Raw genomic sequence first — 18162 nt, 5'->3', positions numbered from 1 at the left:
AAGGGCTGCCAGGTTTGATAATTTATTTATCAATTTATCAAATAAAAAAATGCAACTGTTTATTTCTCAGTTCTTCCTTTGTTCCCATCCAATTTGTGGCAGTTAAGCTTTGGCTGTTATTGTTGTTTTCATATTACTGATAATCAGAGATGGGAAGAAACGAAGTACAAATACTTCGTTACTGTAGGCTACTCAAGTAGATTTTTCAGATATTTTTACTTTAGGCTACTTTACTATTTATTTTTGTGGCGACTTTTTACTTTTACTCCTTACATTTTAACACGAATATGTGTAGTTTCTACTCCTTACATTTTTACAAAATATGCTCGTTACTTTAGTTTTGTACAACAGGTCGTCTATCAGGAGTGATTGTGAGTGCATGTCGGAAAATAGCGCGGACACGCGTCTTACACCCATTGACATATATGCTTACACCGCGCGCCACACAGAGAAAAACGTGAGAGAAAAGAAAAAGAGATAGCTGTCCGGAGGATAATCAGTTGAGATCGTGTGTGTGCGTCCTTGAGAACTGTAAGTCGTATAACTTATGTTGTCAGTTATAAGCCTGCTGTTGTATTGGTCTATAGTTATGGCAAACTTAAAGTAAGTTAGCTAGCTAGTGATTTTGTTGTTTGTGTTAACCTGTTAGCTAGGTTGCACGTTGCTTGATCTTAATAAAGAATCAAAAGAGAGAAGTTGTCTCCGTCCGTGTTTCAACAGACACACCTGGGGCAAAGTTGGAAACCAGAATCCAGAGATGGCAAAAGTACTCACTTCTTGTACTCAAGTAGAAGTACAGATACTTCTGTTAAAAAATACTCTGGTAAAAGTAGAAGTACTGATTTAACTTCTTTACTCAAGTAAAAGTAACAAAGTACAAGCTTGGAAATTTACTTAAAGTATAAAAGTAAAAGTAGCCTTGCAAATGACAACCATTTTTTATGCAAAGCTGCCTGGACCACACAAATGTTACTAGAGTGGTAGCTGAGAAACTTCAGTGGGGAGAAAAGGCTCTTATATGCCATTGCCTACATTTTAAATGGATGTCTGTCAATAGGCCTAAAACATCACATATACAGTACTGTATGATTATTGTGACAGAGACTGGGACTCCAGGTTAATAAGATTCTGACTGAGTAGCAATATATGAATTCTGTTGTGATTCTCTTTTGTATTCTTCCCCTTAACATTTAAAGGAATCTACGTGTGTGTGTGTGTGTGTGTGTGTGTGTGTGTGTGTGTGTGTGTGTGTGTGTGTGTGTGTGTGTGTGTGTGTGTGCGTGTGTGTGCGTGTGTGTGTGCGCGCTCAAATATGGCTTCTGGAAAGAAAATAAAGGATTAAATATGAATTAGCTAGCCTACTAAACAGACATTAATTAAGAAGTTCCCCATATTTTAAGAGTTACGCAGCACATTCGCCAGGAGTCATTCTTGATGCCTAAACATCTCGGTATTTTCGGTATTGATGACGCGAAAAATAATAAGGGTAACTCCAGTGAAATTATTTGAAACTTGTTAATGAGGACTAGATTAGGACTGTATTTAAAGCTGATTCTGGTTTCCAACTTTGCCCCAGGTGTGTCTGTTGAAACACGGACGGAGACAACTTCTCTCTTTTGATGCTTTATTAAGATCAAGCAACGTGCAACCTAGCAGGTTAACACAAACAACAAAATCACTAGCTAACTTACTTTAAGTTTGCCATAACTATAGACCAATACAACAACAGGCTTACATTAACTGACAACATAAGTTATACGACTTACAGTTCTCAAGGACGCACACACACGATCTCAACTGATTATCCTCCGGACAGCTATCTCTTTTTCTTTTCTCTCACGTTTTTCTCTGTGTGGCGCGCGGTGTAAGCATATATGTCAATGGGTGTAAGACGCGTGTCCGCGCTATTTTCCGACATGCACTCACAATCACTCCTGATAGACGACCTGTTTTACAAAACTAAAGTAACGAGCACATTTTCTAAAAATGTAAGGAGTAGAAACTACAGATATTCGTGTTAAAATGTAAGGAGTAAAAGTAAAAAGTCGCCACAAAAATAAATAGTAAAGTAAAGTAAAAATATCTGAAAAATCTACTTGAGTACAGTAACGAAGTATTTGTACTTCGTTACTTCCCATCTCTGCCAGAATCAGCTTTAAATACACTCCTTATCTAGTCCTCATTAACAAGTTTCAAATAATTTCACTGGAGTTACCCTTATTTTTCGCGTCATCAATACCGAAAATACCGAGATGTTTATAGGCATCAAGAATGACTCCTGGCGAATGTGCTGCGTAACTCTTAAAATATGGGGAACTTCTTAATTAATGTCTGTTTAGTAATTCATATTTAATCCTTTATTTTCTTTCCAGAAGCCATATTTGAGCGCACAAACACACACACACACACACACACACACACACACACACACACACACACACACACACGTAGATTCCTTTAAATGTTAAGGGGAAGAATACAAAAGAGAATCACAACAGAATTCATATATTGCTACTCAGTCAGAATCTTATTAACCTGGAGTCCCAGTCTCTGTCACAATAATCATACAGTACTGTATATGTGATGTTTTAGGCCTATTGGCAGACATCCATTTAAAATGTAGGCAATGGCATATAAGAGCCTTTTCTCCCTACTGAAGTTTCTCAGCTACCACTCTAGTAACATTTGTGTGGTCCAGGCAGCTTTGCATAAAAAATGGTTGTCATTTGCAAGGCTACTTTTACTTTTATACTTTAAGTAAATTTCCAAGCCTGTACTTTGTTACTTTTACTTGAGTAAAGAAGTTAAATCAGTACTTCTACTTTTACCAGAGTATTTTTTAACAGAAGTATCTGTACTTCTACTTGAGTACAAGAAGTGAGTACTTTTGCCATCTCTGGATTCTGGTTTCCAACTTTGCCCCAGGTGTGTCTGTTGAAACACGGACGGAGACAACTTCTCTCTTTTGATTCTTTATTAAGATCAAGCAACGTGCAACCTAGCTAACAGGTTAACACAAACAACAAAATCACTAGCTAGCTAACTTACTTTAAGTTTGCCATAACTATAGACCAATACAACAGCAGGCTTATAACTGACAACATAAGTTATACGACTTACAGTTCTCAAGGACGCACACACACGATCTCAACTGATTATCCTCCACAGAACAGAAGTATCTGTACTTCTACTTGAGTACAAGAAGTGAGTACTTTTGCCATCTCTGCTGATAATTGTTGATAATATAATTGTAATAATATCTGTCGTGTATCATTGTTAGGATTATTTAATTATCAAGAACCACTGAAGCTTTCTCAATGTTCAAAAATGTTAAAAATATTCTGACGAGAAGCTCTCTACAGACGTTTCTTTTATAATTAATGATATGCAGTGATAATACAATCATAATACAGAGTTTTATGTCGTCAGTTGTTATCTGGTCAGAGTCAATGACGTCTCCCTTATCTGGTCTGGGAGAGCATGTTCTTTCCTCAGCATCACACTGTGCACCGTGCATCTGACAAGATAGCCAATGGTTCCATGTTATCGTGTGAGAGAAATCATTATAATATGGCATTCTATGCAAACAGTTTAAAAGGCAGTAGAATGTAAATCATACTTTTCCTAAGAATCACAAATTGAAAGTATGTGACATATGATAGTTGTTAAAGGTTTGTTCTTACTTATAAGATGTATATTCATTTTTACCAAAGATCAACATCATGATTGATAGAATGCTTTGTGACACAGACATAAACATGAGTGTTATCATAAGAAATGTCATCATGGGTGTAATCTTAATGGGTGTGACACAATGGCAGATACCCAAAATGTCTCTTTTACCCCACCCTAACTGCAAATACCCAATGCACTATATTACATGACACTGGTAGTGTGGGATCAGTTGGCTCAACCATCCCTGTCAGGACAGGGACTACTCAAGGATCATGAGAACAGCCAGGATGCTACTTGAATGGGTGATACCATGGCTCACTCTCTACCTTCCACTATCTGCAGCCAGCACTGGTATGTACACTCATTGGCACACAAAGAGAGCTGGATCTATCAAGTCCAACCTTATTGTCTGGTGCTCTCTATTGAGTATGAAGAATATATGAAGTATGAAAATTTGATAAATTCTCAGTGTTGGATGAATGGTGTTGTTTTTTCATGCACATAGTTGATAATACAAATATAAAGTCTGCTTATATCTGACATTATTGATGTGTTTTTCTTTTTTCAGTTACAGTTCAGATGGTGACCAAAATGCCAGTAATTACAGGTAAAAAAAAAAATCAAAGATGAAAGATACCAAACCAAAAATTGTGGAGAATTAAAGTGTAATTAATGTTTTTTTCTCTCCACAAACTAGAAATGAGACTCGCTCACAACAACCAGCTCTGCAGTACATGGGGTAACTATCATTTCAGGACTTTTGATAGTGATTTCTTCCAGCTTCCCTCCACTTGCAACTACCTCCTTGCATCCCAGTGTAAGGGAAGCCATGACAGTTTCAATATTCAGTTAAAACGGCAGGAGATGAATGGGGTCACCACCATTGAGAAGGTCACCATGAAACTGGAGGGGGCCATTGTGGAATTAGCAAACACTTCCATCAAAGTCAATGATAAACTGTGAGTCTGTTTTAATAATGGGACTTTTCATTACCAGCTGATGTACTGGTTGCAGTGATGGTTGATGTTTTTTTTTTTGCCCCCCTCTAGTGTCACTATCCCATTCAGCCAGGTTGGCATTTCAATTGAAAGAACCATCTCCTATGTCAAAATCGAGGCAAAGCTGGGTTTGGTCGTCATGTGGAATGAAAAAGACGCCCTCTGGGTATGTCTATTCATTATGTGCTGTCCATAAATACTATCTGATATTGATTTGTATTATTATTTTGATAACTTACAGATAAACAAAAACACTGAGCCCTGAAAATGTATACTGTACACTATATTTAGTTTTACTAAATAGATTAGAGAATTTAGATAACATAAAGATTAATCCATGTTAAATCAAAGGTAAGCAATTGCATAACGTTAACTGTAGTTAAGAGATTTCTTCATTTCTGCACATCATTCATTTACCCCTGGTTTTAAGGTTGAGCTGGATGCAAAATTCAAGAATCAGACATGTGGCCTGTGTGGTGACTTCAACGGAATACAGGTTTATGATGAGTTCATCAAAACAGGTAAATAATAATAAAGCTAAAAACAATCTGCACAAAATCAGTCTTTACATTTACTAAAACCATTTCACCTCTAGAAACAGGGAAGTCTGTTACTCTTGAATATGGGGAGGCCTGGAAGGTCAATGGTCCAACTGAAGAGTGTGAAGAAATCTCCTCACCAGCCACACAGACCTTTGCAAGTGAAGTAAGAGGAAATGGATTTGCTGACCCACACAAAAACCTCTGTACAAACCTGCTGTCAGGACCTGCATTGCTCAGCTGTCAAAACCTGGTTGCTACTGACTCCTTCATCGGCGCCTGTGTGAAGGACTTGTGCCGCTGTAAAAACAGTACTTCATGTTTGTGTTCAACCATTTCGGAGTACTCTCGTCAGTGCGCTCATGCAGGCGGGAAACCACAGCAATGGCAAACAGCACAACTGTGTGGTAAGAACTACAATCAAAACATGTATATGTTTGAGTGTACGCTTTGATTTTATTTTTCTGTATGTCAGAATCACTGTTTCTAAGTTGTACTTTTTGTGTGTTAAATAGCAAAAACATGCCCTTTCAACATGGAGCATAAGGAATGCAGTAGTCTTTGTACTGACACCTGCAGCAACCAAAAGAGAAGCCATGTGTGCGAGGATCACTGCGTAGATGGATGTTTCTGTCCAAATGGTAAATTTCCTGATTTTTAAACCAGCACAGATGAGGTTTGTTGTCTAGTCAAAGGGTTTATTTCAGTCACACATTTGATTAATTCATGCTCTCCAATTACTTCATTTGTGCTCTTGACTTAAGAGTTGTGGTAACAACAAAAGTTATAGATTTACTGGCCGGCTAGCACCTGTGTTTTGGTATGTATAGGCCTACAAATACTTAAAGGTGCCCAGCCATACAAAACTGTTTTTACATTTTTTGAAATATGTTAGGTCCATATGTGTTTGTGTTATGTTGTGAATGTGAAAATGAAATGCTACCTCCTTTGTCAGCTCTAGCCACTGAAAAGAAATAAGCAGAGAAATCAGGCCAATTACAAAAGCTGGTCAGTCTGACATCATATTGCCTGAGCTCATTACTATTCATTAGCTCGCCCAGTTGGGCTGGGTAAAGGATTCTGACAGCCAGGCTCTCATTGGCTAGCTGTTAGCCAATCAGATTCAAACAGCTTAGCTTGTTGAATGTTAATGAGAACTGGCAGAAATCGAGCTGAGTCTTCCAGTAGGCTTTCTATACCACGCTAGAATGGCTTGAAACAAGGTAACCAAGGCATTTTTTGCTGTAAATGTACAGAGTCCATGGTAGAACTTCAGACATTACCACAAAGTAATGAAATACGTGTGGTAGGGCACCTTTAATCAATTGCGTCATGTTAATAAAGTGAGGTTATCACATTCATTACATTTGTCCTTGTCCTCTCAACACTATTCTAGTTGAGATGCTACATTGGATGTAGCTTTGGCTGTGATCAGTTAGGTGCACGTATACAATGGTGTAGCCTAATGTACTGCAATTTAATGGTAAAAGTTGTCAGGCCATGGACAATGCAATTTAAATGAGGTGCTTGGATTTAATGCAGCTTGGTTTTGATTTTGGATGGAGATATGTGGAGATACTCAAGATCATGTCTAGTAAGAAATGTTGTTATCTTTGACATCTCTTTAACATATGTTAAAATGATTAAAAAAATATATATATTGAGTGTGTTCTGTTAATTAATGCACACAGATTTTTAATGGGGTTTACATGTTAATAGCAATTTACTTTACAGACCAGACTAATCATGTCATTGTGTTTCACCCAAGGGACTGTCTTTGACGACATTACACAAAGTGGGTGTGTTGCTGTTGACTCGTGCTCCTGCTTACACCATGGCAAGCTGTACAAGACAGGGGAATCACACTCAAGGGCATGTCAAAACTGGTAATAACTCCCTATTTTCAATATAATGTTAATAAAAGCAATGATCTGTCCAGTTGAACTGACTTAACACTGTTGACAGCACCTGTACCCAGGGTCAGTGGCGTTGCAAAGATATGGACTGTCCTGGTGTCTGCTCTGTGCTGGGTGGCTCCCACATCTCCACCTATGATGGTAAAACTTATACTTTCCATGGAGACTGCTCTTATGTTCTCTCCAAGGTAAGGCATTCAAACTTAAATTAATTAATTATTTAATTCACAGACAAGTTTGCAATACTTGTAGCTGAACAAACAGTTTGTATTTTACATGCATTTTTAATCTTCTTGACTTTAGGAAACAAATGGGACTTTCAGTGTCCTTGGTGACCTGGCCACATGTAAAAGATCAGATAAATCAACTTGCCTGACTGCAGTCACCCTACTACTGCCTAAATACATGGTACAATTACAATATATTATGGTTCTCTCCTAATAAAGTAAAACATTTTATTTATATGATTTTCTTCATTTAATATCTGTTTGAAAGGTTTAGATTTTGAGAATATTCTCATTTTTTCCTACTGCAGATGATTGTAGTAGAAGCCAGCGGACATGTTTCGTATAACAAACTGACCACTCAGCTGCCTCTGTTCATGGGTGAGTGGTTGTTGTTGTTTTTCATTCTACAATGAAATCACAATTTCTTTAGTTTGCTGAAATTAAAACTATCTCTTTATTTACTGTGAAAATGTTTTCCTCCCCCGCAGATGACATTATGATCTTCAAACCATCGACATTCTTTATTGTAATCCACACCAACTATGGGCTTGATCTCGAGATTCAGCTTTCACCCATTATGCAGATCTACATCAAAGCCAGTGTTTCCAATAAGGGACAACTCACAGGTGTGTGTTTACTTCTTTTGATTAAAGTGTAAAATATCCACCTTTTGCAGTGGGTATTTTAAAAAGTATTAAGTATCAATATCTTTATTCAGGTATTTGTGGAGATTTTACATGCATGTGAACCAAAAAAGCTCTCAGAACCACAAATGGATTAACTGAGGGAACGGCTGGGACATTTGTCAACACATGGAAGACCAGGACAAGCTGCTCCGATGTGACAAACATACTAGGGGACCCCTGCCTTTTGAGCATAGACAATGGTAGGTCACCGACATCATACTCCACATTTTAATATCAATCTTCACAATATTTTACCGATAAACATGTTTATCTTTTTTTGTAGAGAAATATGCCAAACATTGGTGCGCCTTGCTGTCGGACCCAAAAGGGATGTTTGCATTGTGCCATTCTGTAATAAACCCAAAACGCTATCAAGATGTAAGCAGTGACTTCTTTTTGAATGCATTCTAATCTACAGTATGTAGTATCTATTTGTTTTATTTCACTTATTTAACAATTTAACATTTCAATTATTAATTTAGCTGGTTGCTGCTTCTCTCCACAGTCTTGTATTTATGACACCTGTGCCTGTGATAACAGTGAGGAGTGCATGTGTGCTGCCATATATTCCTATGTCCATGCATGTGCTGCTAAAGGTGTCTTATTTAATGGATGGAGAAACACTATATGCGGTAAGTTAAATCCAAACTATTGAATGTGAAATAAAGTCTATGTTTGTTTATAATATTTAAACACCAATGAAACCTGTTTTATTTTAAAAGAGAAATACACGACTGGCTGCCCTTCTACTTTTGTGTATGGCTACCAAATGACAAGCTGTGGTCGCACCTGCCGCTCTCTTAGTCAGTCAGACTTAACATGTGCGGTTGAATTTACCCCGCTTGATGGCTGCGGCTGTGCTGAAGGAACTTACCTGAATGAGGAGGGTGAGTGTGTGTCTGCCTCACAATGCTCCTGCCATGTGGGAGACACAGTGGTACGCCCCGGGCAGGTCATCAGCGTCCATGGACAAACCTGGTGAGGATTTCAATACTTCCAGTAAAATTAAAGCAGAACAATATTTTCTAATAATTATTTTTGCTTATGCTTTTATTAGTCACCTGACAATAGCAAGAAGAGTGAGTGAGAGAGAATGACATGAGCAACAGTCTCCAGCAGGATGTGAACTGGGAATATTGTGGTTCATGGTCGATGCTTAACACCCGGGCCATCAAGGCTCACCTAGAGCATTTTTTTTGAACTGAACAAAATTATTCTAGATTAGTGGATCCCAACTGTGGGTCAACTTTTAAGCGGAATTTATTCAGCACAGTGTTTTATTTTTATTTTTGAAGTGCGGTTTTCCAAAAGTAGTTTGCCATCATAGCGGTCTCTTGAGGGTCTCCACTGCTAATTGCAGAGATGGAAGCTAGCGTGCTCCACAATTTAACAGCTTAATGGCAAAGTGCATTTGCACTTTGTTTAGTTTTGGAATGTCTGCATGGGTTTCCTCTCAAGGCCTTGGTTTAATCCCTTAATCCAAAAACAATATTCAGTGAATTGGATCACTCAACTACCCATGTGAATGTGGTTATCTGTGTGTATGTGGGATAGACCAGAGACCAGTCACGTGTACTGTACACTGCTTTTCATTCAGTATGTTCTAAAATAATCATCAGCTCCCCTGCAAACAGCAAAAACTAGCGAGAATTAAACTTGCGTGTCTTTCTATGCATTTCAGCTCCTGTCATAGTGGAGAACTAAGATGTACAGGAAGCCAAATAAGTGAATGTAGGTACAAAGCACTTAGCTCATCATAGTATTCCTTATATAGCAAAACACAGTATGAGTAACACAAAGCATACAGTGGTTTCCTTTTTAACACACTATAATTGTCATCAGCATGCACCGAGCCAATGGTTTTTTTCAACTGCTCAAGCGCAAAGCCAGGTGACATGGGATCCGAGTGCCAACAAAGCTGCCAGACCCTGGACACAGAATGTGTAAGATTGAGGCACTGTTTCATGACTGTTGTTGAATATTCTACACATGTATACTAAAGCAACATGTTAAATACATTGCTTTTTCACTGTATACTGTAGGTCAGTAGACAGTGTATGTCAGGCTGTGTATGTCCTGCTGGCCTGCTAGCTGATGGTAAAGGAGGCTGTATTACAGAGGAGAACTGTCCCTGCACATATAATGGAGAATACTATAACTCTGGACAGACTGTCACTGTGGACTGCAATACCTGGTGAGCCATTTAATTATTTCCACACCAAAGCAGTGCTCTGTCATTTCACAGTTGTGTGTGTTTTTTTTATTGTTTATATATAACTTGCCATCACATCTTTTTAAATCATAGCACTTGCAAAAGGAGAAAATGGGATTGTACACTTCGTGAGTGTGATGGAACCTGTACCATATATGGAGAAGGGCATTACATCACTTTTGATGATAAGAAATTCTCCTTTAATGGAGACTGTGGCTATGTCTTCGCTAAGGTATTGCACAGACTTTTATTTAGTCTTCGTGATTTGTCAAAAGTCAGTCTTGTAGTACTGACATCAATATCTTGCAGGATTACTGCGGGGACGATATGAATGGCACCTTCAGGGTCCTGACTGAGAGCATCCCATGTGGAACAACTGAAAGCATTTGCTCGACTGCTATCAAACTCTACTTAGGGGTACATAACACTATTATATGCACTTAAAATTATTTTTTAAATGCTGAAAATAACATTGCAGTTTTACAAATGAGCATGTTTTGTTTCTTTCAGAACCATGAAATTGTTCTTTCAGAGGAAAATGTCAGAGTTATCAAACAAAGCAAAGGGGTGGACATACCATATCAAGTCCACACTATGGGCATATATCTCGTCATTGAGGCAAAGAATGGTCTTGTTCTCATTTGGAATAAGAAGACAACACTCATGATCCAACTCAAGTCCACATTCAAGGTGGGCGAGGAGATATACAAGTGTTCAGATACATGTTGACAAGGTTGACATTTTATAAATTAACTAGATCTCATTATATCCCAGGGGAAAGTCTGTGGTCTATGTGGGAATTATGATGGAAACATCAAGAACGATTTTACCACCAGAAACAAAGAAGTTGTGGTTGAAGCCCTTGAGTTTGGAAACAGCTGGAAAGTGTCACCTACCTGCCCTAATGCAAACACACTAAAAAATCCCTGCATGCTGTACTCACACAGGCAGGCATGGGCATTAAAACACTGCAGCATTATTAACAGCAAAGTATTTGCTGGTTGCCACTCAAAGGTAAGTAAACAAAACCATCTAATTGTCTCTCAATGACTTTCTGTATAATTAGCTTCCATGATATAATTAAGCATCTACTTACATTAACAATGGTTTCCTTCAAAAAGGTGGATCCAAAAGACTATTATGATGCCTGTGTGACAGACACATGTTCCTGCAACACAAGAGGAGATTGTGAGAGTTTCTGCTCAGCTGTAGCAGCCTACGCAGCAGCCTGTAATGAGGCCGGAGCTTGTGTGAAATGGAGAACTCCCAAAATTTGTCGTGAGTGTGTTATTTTTTTTTCTGTGAGGAGATAAACATAAAAATACAGTGTATGATCGTGATCACCATCTGTCAGCATCCCCTTTTGTCATTCAACTTATAGACTTTAAAAATAAAGTCTGACTTGCATTTTATTATCAAGATTTTATACATGAGTAAGTGAACTGGTCTTGTATATTATCAATATTTCTTTCTCTTGTATTATTAGCTCTGTTCTGTGATTTTTACTACCCTGATGGAAAGTGTGAATGGCACTATGAGCCTTGTGGAAAAAAATGCATGAAGACATGCCGGAATCCCTCAGGAGTATGCTACAATCACATTCCAGCATTAGAAGGTACCAATGAAATTAAAGTAACAGTGTATGTATTTTAAAGGTTAGAATTGGAGAGTTGACCATGCATGATGTTTTCTAGTAAAGCCCATTGTGCTTACTGTTGTATTACTGAATTTTCATTCACTTTTACTACGCACATTTAGCTTTCTGTCTGTACCTGTGCTAGTTCTGTAATTTACTGTAACATTTAACTTTTTAAGGCTGCTATCCAAGTTGCCCATCTGAACGCTCTTATTTGGAAGAAGATACCATGAAGTGTGTGTCACTGGAGGAATGTGGCTGCTATGATAACGAAGGGAAGCATTATGAAGAAGGTGTGGTCATGCCTCCAAGGGAAAATTGTCAAAAGTGGTAGGTCACTTTCCATCTTATTAATGCTTCAGTTGGTGCAATTGTTAATTATATCCTTTATATTGTTTTTACAAAAGCTGGCATAATGGAATAATTATACTGTCATACAATCACATGGTTTAGGTATATTATAAAGTGAAAACTATTTTATTCCCAAAAAACTATCCATATATATATATATATATGGATAGTTTTTTTATATGTATATATCAGCACAGATCAATTAAGTGTGCCTTCCCCAGTGTGTCAGAGGTGTACAGACTGCATTTTTATTTTTATTTTATTTAAGGTAAAGGTCCGTTACTTTTCGTTGCCTGTCAATGGCGTCATGTAACCTTTAACCCCTCTAGTTGCTTTAACTTTAACAAAACACGACATGATACATTAGAGAGTTCTTGTATATCATACAATGTGACTGGTATTTTGGTCAGACTCTTAAAACAATGACGGTGGAGACACCAGGGCCAGACTAGCAGGAACGGACTGTCCTGGGAGAGTTATTAGCAGAAAGGGAAGTTTTAATTGGAATTATGTCAATATCCAACATCCCTGTTGATTCACACTGCAGTATAGTTAAGTATAGGATAACTTTAATGTGTGCATTAGCACAGAGGTTTCTGTGGTTATTTTGCAACAGTCTGGTGCTTGGTGCACAAAATTTAACTAGTAGATCTGCCAAGTGTTTTTGTCCCTTGACAGTGCACATCACTCCAGAGACTGCAGATAGAGCAGATAACCACTGCCCTCAGACAGATGTAAAGAGAGTCACTAGTGTGCTATGTGTTATTAAAAGGCTGCCAGTATGGGCTACTAGCTATAATGGATGAAAGATGCTCGTAGGAATCACGTCAGCTGGTTGAAAAATGTAGACTAAAAGACGACCAAAATAAAGTGACCAAATTCTTGCCACACCTTCTATTGCAAACCAGCGCAGTCAAGTAGCCGCCCAGGCTAGAGTGTGTTCCACTTGGGACAGGAGGGACATGTCCCCCCCCTTTTTCAATATCCAGTTTGTATCCCCCCTACTTTCAAATTTGTTGTATAGTCTCGGTGAGCGGCCCCTATTTTAAAAAATAAAGAAAGAAAGACATCTTCTTTATATATATAGTTTAGCAATATTTTATCATTACAATCAACATATTTATTTTCTGGATTTGATGCTGCGTTCCATGACATGCCCAACACTAAGATAATACACTAAGATAATGCATTGTTTTTAACTTTTATTCTTTCATTTGCCTTTAGTTATTGTTCTTCAACAAAGGTTAAGTGCAGCTATGACGTCCAAGGTAAGCAGGCTATGACCATTTCTGTTATTAATCATTACATACAGATTAAATGAAAAAACAACAGTAAGAATCTATTATAACAATAAAGATATATATAATACTTGTATAATTATTCATTTTGCAGCCTGCACCTGTTTGTATGAAGGACACATTTACAAGTATGCAGATACAGTCTATGACACAGTTGATGGAGATGGAAACTGTATCAGAGCTGTTTGTGGGGAAAATGGAAATATTACCAGAATCATGAAGACTTGTCCAACTTCATCCACAACAACAACTCCAACAACAATAACAGCCTTTGTTTTTGAAAAACCTACTGCAACAACAGTCACAGAAAAACCTACCAAAACAACCCCCATTGTAGTAACAAATGGAGTGGTTACAACATCACCATCAACAGGAGGACAAACTACCACAACATCCATTTATTGCAATTGTAAGTGGTCAGATTGGAAAAACAATCATTACCCACATTTTGAAGATGATGGAGATTATGAACCAATTGAAGAAATTATTGATATAGATCTGAGTGTTTGCAGAAATCCTCTGGAAATAGAATGTAGAGCAACACAATACAAGGATATATCTTTGAACGATCTTGATCAAAAAGTAACATGCAACTCAACAAATGGACTGATCTGTCATAACAAAGACCAAATACCTCCTATTTGTTATGACTATGAAATACGAGTGAAATGTTGCTGTAGCATGTGTAGCTCAACCAACTCAGCAACAACAGAAACATCTACCACAATACCAGTCACAGGAGAACCTACCACAACAACAGCCACAGAAAAACCTACCACAACAGCAGCCACAGAAAAACCTACCACAACAACAGTCACAGAAGAACCTACCACAACAACAGTCACAGAAAAAACTACCACAACAACATCCTTCACAGAAAAACCTACCACAACAACAGTCACAGAAAAACCTACCATAACAACAGCCACAGAAAAACCTACCGCAACAACAACAGTCACAGAAAAACCTACCACAGTAAAAGTCACGGAAAAACCTACCAAAACAGCAGCCACAGAAAAACCTACCACAACAGCAGTCACAGGAGAACCTACCACAACAACAGTCACAGAAAAAACTACAACATTCTTCACAGAAAAACCAACCACAACAACAGTCACAGAAAAACCTACCATAACAAAAGCCACAGAAAAACCTAGCAACAACAACAGTCACAGAAAAACCTACCACAATAAAAGTCACAGAAAAACCTACCACAACAACAGCCACAGAAAAACCCAGCACAACAGCAGCCACAGAAAAACCTACCACAACAACAGTCACAGAAAAAACTACCACAACAACATCCTTCACAGAAAAACCAACCATAACAACAGCCATAGAAAAACCTACCACAACAACAGTCACAGAAGAATCTACCACAACAACAGTCACAGAAAAACCTACCACAAAAACAGTCACAGAAAAAACCACCACAATAACAGCCACAGAAAAACCTACCACAACAACCCCCATTGTAGTAACAAGTGGAGTGGTTACAAGATCACCATCAACAACATCACCATCAACAGGAGGACAAACTACACAACAATACGTGAAAAATACACCAAAGAATGTACTCCAACAACAGTCACAGAAAAACCTACCACAACAGCCGCACAGAAAAACCTACCACAAAGAAAGTCACAAAAAAACCTACCACAACACGTTACAAAAGAATGTACCCCAACAACAGTCACAGAAAAACCTACCATAACAGCAGCCACAGAAAAATCTACCACAACAGCCACAGAAAAACCTACCACAACAGTTACAAAAGAATGTACCCCAACAACAGTCACAGAAAAACCTACCATAACAGCAGCCACAGAAAAACCTACCACAACAACAGTCACAGAAAAATCTACCACAACAGTCACAGAAAAACCTACCACAAAAACAGTCACAGAAAAAACCACCACAATAACAGCCACAGAAAAACCTACCACAACAACCCCCATTGTAGTAACAAGTGGAGTGGTTACAACATCACCATCAACAACATCACCATCAACAGGAGGACAAACTACCACAACAACAGCCACAGAAAAACCTACCACAACAGTCACAAAAGAATGTACTCCAACAACAGTCACAGAAAAACCTACCACAACAACAGCCACAGAAAAACCTACCACAACAAAAGTCACAGAAAAACCTACCACAACAACAGTCACAGAAAAATCTACCACAACAACAGTCACAGAAAAACCTACCACAAAAACAGTCACAGAAAAAACCACCACAATAACAGCCACAGAAAAACCTACCACAACAACCCCCATTGTAGTAACAAGTGGAGTGGTTACAACATCACCATCAACAACATCACCATCAACAGGAGGACAAACTACCACAACAACAGCCACAGAAAAACCTACCACAACAGTCACAAAAGAATGTACCCCAACAACAGTCACAGAAAAACCTACCACAACAGCAGCCACAGAAAAACCTACCACAGCAACAGTCACAGAAAAATCTACCACAACAACAGTCACAGAAAAACCTACCACAAAAACAGTCACAGAAAAAACCACCACAATAACAGCCACAGAAAAACCTACCACAACAACCCCCATTGTAGTAACAAATTGGGTGGTTACAACATCACCATCAACAAGAGGACAAACTACCACAACAACAGCCACAGAAAAACCTACCACAACAGTCACAAAAGAATAAAACCACAACAAAAGTCACAGAAAAACCTACCACAACAACAGTCACAGAAAAATCTACCACAACAACAGTCACAGAAAAACCTACCACAAAAACAGTCACAGAAACAAACACCACAATAACAGCCACAGAAAAACCTACCACAACAACCCCCATTGTAGTAACAAGTGGAGTGGTTACAACATCACCATCAACAACATCACCATCAACAGGAGGACAAACTACCACAACAACAGCCACAGAAAAACCTACCACAACAGTCACAAAAGAATGTACCCCAACAACAGTCACAGAAAAACCTACCACAACAGCAGCCACAGAAAAACCTACCACAGCAACAGTCACAGAAAAATCTACCACAACAACAGTCACAGAAAAACCTACCACAAAATCAGTCACAGAAAAAACCACCACAATAACAGCCACAGAAAAACCTACCACAACAACCCCCATTGTAGTAACAAGTGGAGTGGTTACAACATCACCATCAACAGGAGGACAAACTACCACAACAACAGCCACAGAAAAACCTACCACAACAGTCACAAAAGAATGTACTCCAACAACAGTCACAGAAAAACCTACCACAACAACAGCCACAGAAAAACCTACCACAACAGTTACAAAAGAATGTACCCCAACAACAGTCACAGAAAAACCTACCACAACAGCAGCCACAGAAAAACCTACCACAACAACAGTCACAGAAAAATCTACCACAACAACAGTCACAGAAAAACCTACCACAAAAACAGTCACAGAAAAAACCACCACAATAACAGCCACAGAAAAACCTACCACAACAACCCCCATTGTAGTAACAAGTGGAGTGGTTACAAGATCACCATCAACAACATCACCATCAACAGGAGGACAAACTACCACAACAACAGCCACAGAAAAACCTACCACAACAGTCACAAAAGAATGTACCCCAACAACAGTCACAGAAAAATCTACCACAACAACAGTCACAGAAAAACCTACCACAAAAACAGTCACAGAAAAACCTACCACAAAAACAGTCACAGAAAAAACCACCACAATAACAGCCACAGAAAAACCTACCACAACAGTCACAAAAGAATGTACTCCAACAACAGTCACAGAAAAACCTACCATAACAGCAGCCACAGAAAAACCTACCACAACAACAGTCACAGAAAAATCTACCACAACAACAGTCACAGAAAAACCTACCACAAAAACAGTCACAGAAAAAAACACCACAATAAAAGCCACAGAAAAACCTACCACAACAACCCCCATTGTAGTAACAAGTGGAGTGGTTACAACATCACCATCAACAACATCACCATCAACAGGAGGACAAACTACCACAACAACAGCCACAGAAAAACCTACCACAACAGTCACAAAAGAATGTACCCCAACAACAGTCACAGAAAAACCTACCACAAAAACAGTCACAGAAAAAAACACCACAATAACAGCCACAGAAAAACCTACCACAACAACCCCCATTGTAGTAACAAGTGGAGTGGTTACAACATCACCATCAACAACATCACCATCAACAGGAGGACAAACTACCACAACAGCCACAGAAACACCTACCACAACAGTCACAAAAGAATGTACCCCAACAACCGTCACAGAAAAACCTACCACAACAGCAGCCACAGAAAAACCTACCACAGCAACAGTCACAGAAAAATCTACCACAACAACAGTCACAGAAAAACCTACCACAAAATCAGTCACAGAAAACACCACCACAATAACAGCCACAGAAAAACCTACCACAACAACCCCCATTGTAGTAACAAGTGGAGTGGTTACAACATCACCATCAACAACATCACCATCAACAGGAGGACAAACTACCACAACAACAGCCACAGAAAAACCTACCACAACAGTCACAAAAGAATGTACCCCAACAACAGTCACAGAAAAACCTACCACAAAAACAGTCACAGAA

General features: G+C 38.6%; 2 protein-coding genes across 2 annotated transcripts; both read left to right on the top strand.

The window, feature by feature from the left end:
* Nucleotides 1-3916: 3916 nt before the first annotated feature.
* LOC120563793 (mucin-2-like) lies at nt 3917-4638 on the top strand. Its single transcript, XM_039808201.1, has 3 exons — nt 3917-4026; nt 4244-4282; nt 4373-4638. The coding sequence occupies exons 1-3, from the start codon at nt 3948-3950 to the stop codon at nt 4636-4638; spliced, it is 384 nt and encodes a 127-aa protein (XP_039664135.1). The 5' UTR covers nt 3917-3947.
* Nucleotides 4639-4756: 118 nt separating this feature from the next.
* Nucleotides 4757-16938, top strand: LOC120563792 (mucin-5AC-like; the record flags this gene model as incomplete). The annotated part of the gene is given in 21 exon segments (XM_039808200.1): nt 4757-4839; nt 5104-5194; nt 5269-5619; nt 5728-5853; nt 6981-7098; nt 7178-7316; nt 7432-7536; nt 7664-7733; nt 7844-7981; nt 8074-8241; nt 8325-8419; nt 8547-8673; nt 8764-9019; nt 9723-9772; nt 9884-9984; nt 10563-10670; nt 10764-10943; nt 11028-11267; nt 11375-11531; nt 11740-11868; nt 16349-16938. Coding segments are annotated over 21 exon segments (3366 nt in total), but the record flags the coding sequence as incomplete, so codon positions are not given.
* Between the last annotated feature and the right edge of the window lie 1224 nt (nt 16939-18162).

This window comes from Perca fluviatilis, chromosome 8 (genome assembly GCF_010015445.1).
Source record: "Perca fluviatilis chromosome 8, GENO_Pfluv_1.0, whole genome shotgun sequence".
NCBI lineage: Eukaryota > Metazoa > Chordata > Actinopteri > Perciformes > Percidae > Perca > Perca fluviatilis.
The sequence above is the reverse complement of the archived record's forward strand: the minus strand, read 5'-3'. Positions and strand labels throughout refer to the sequence as shown.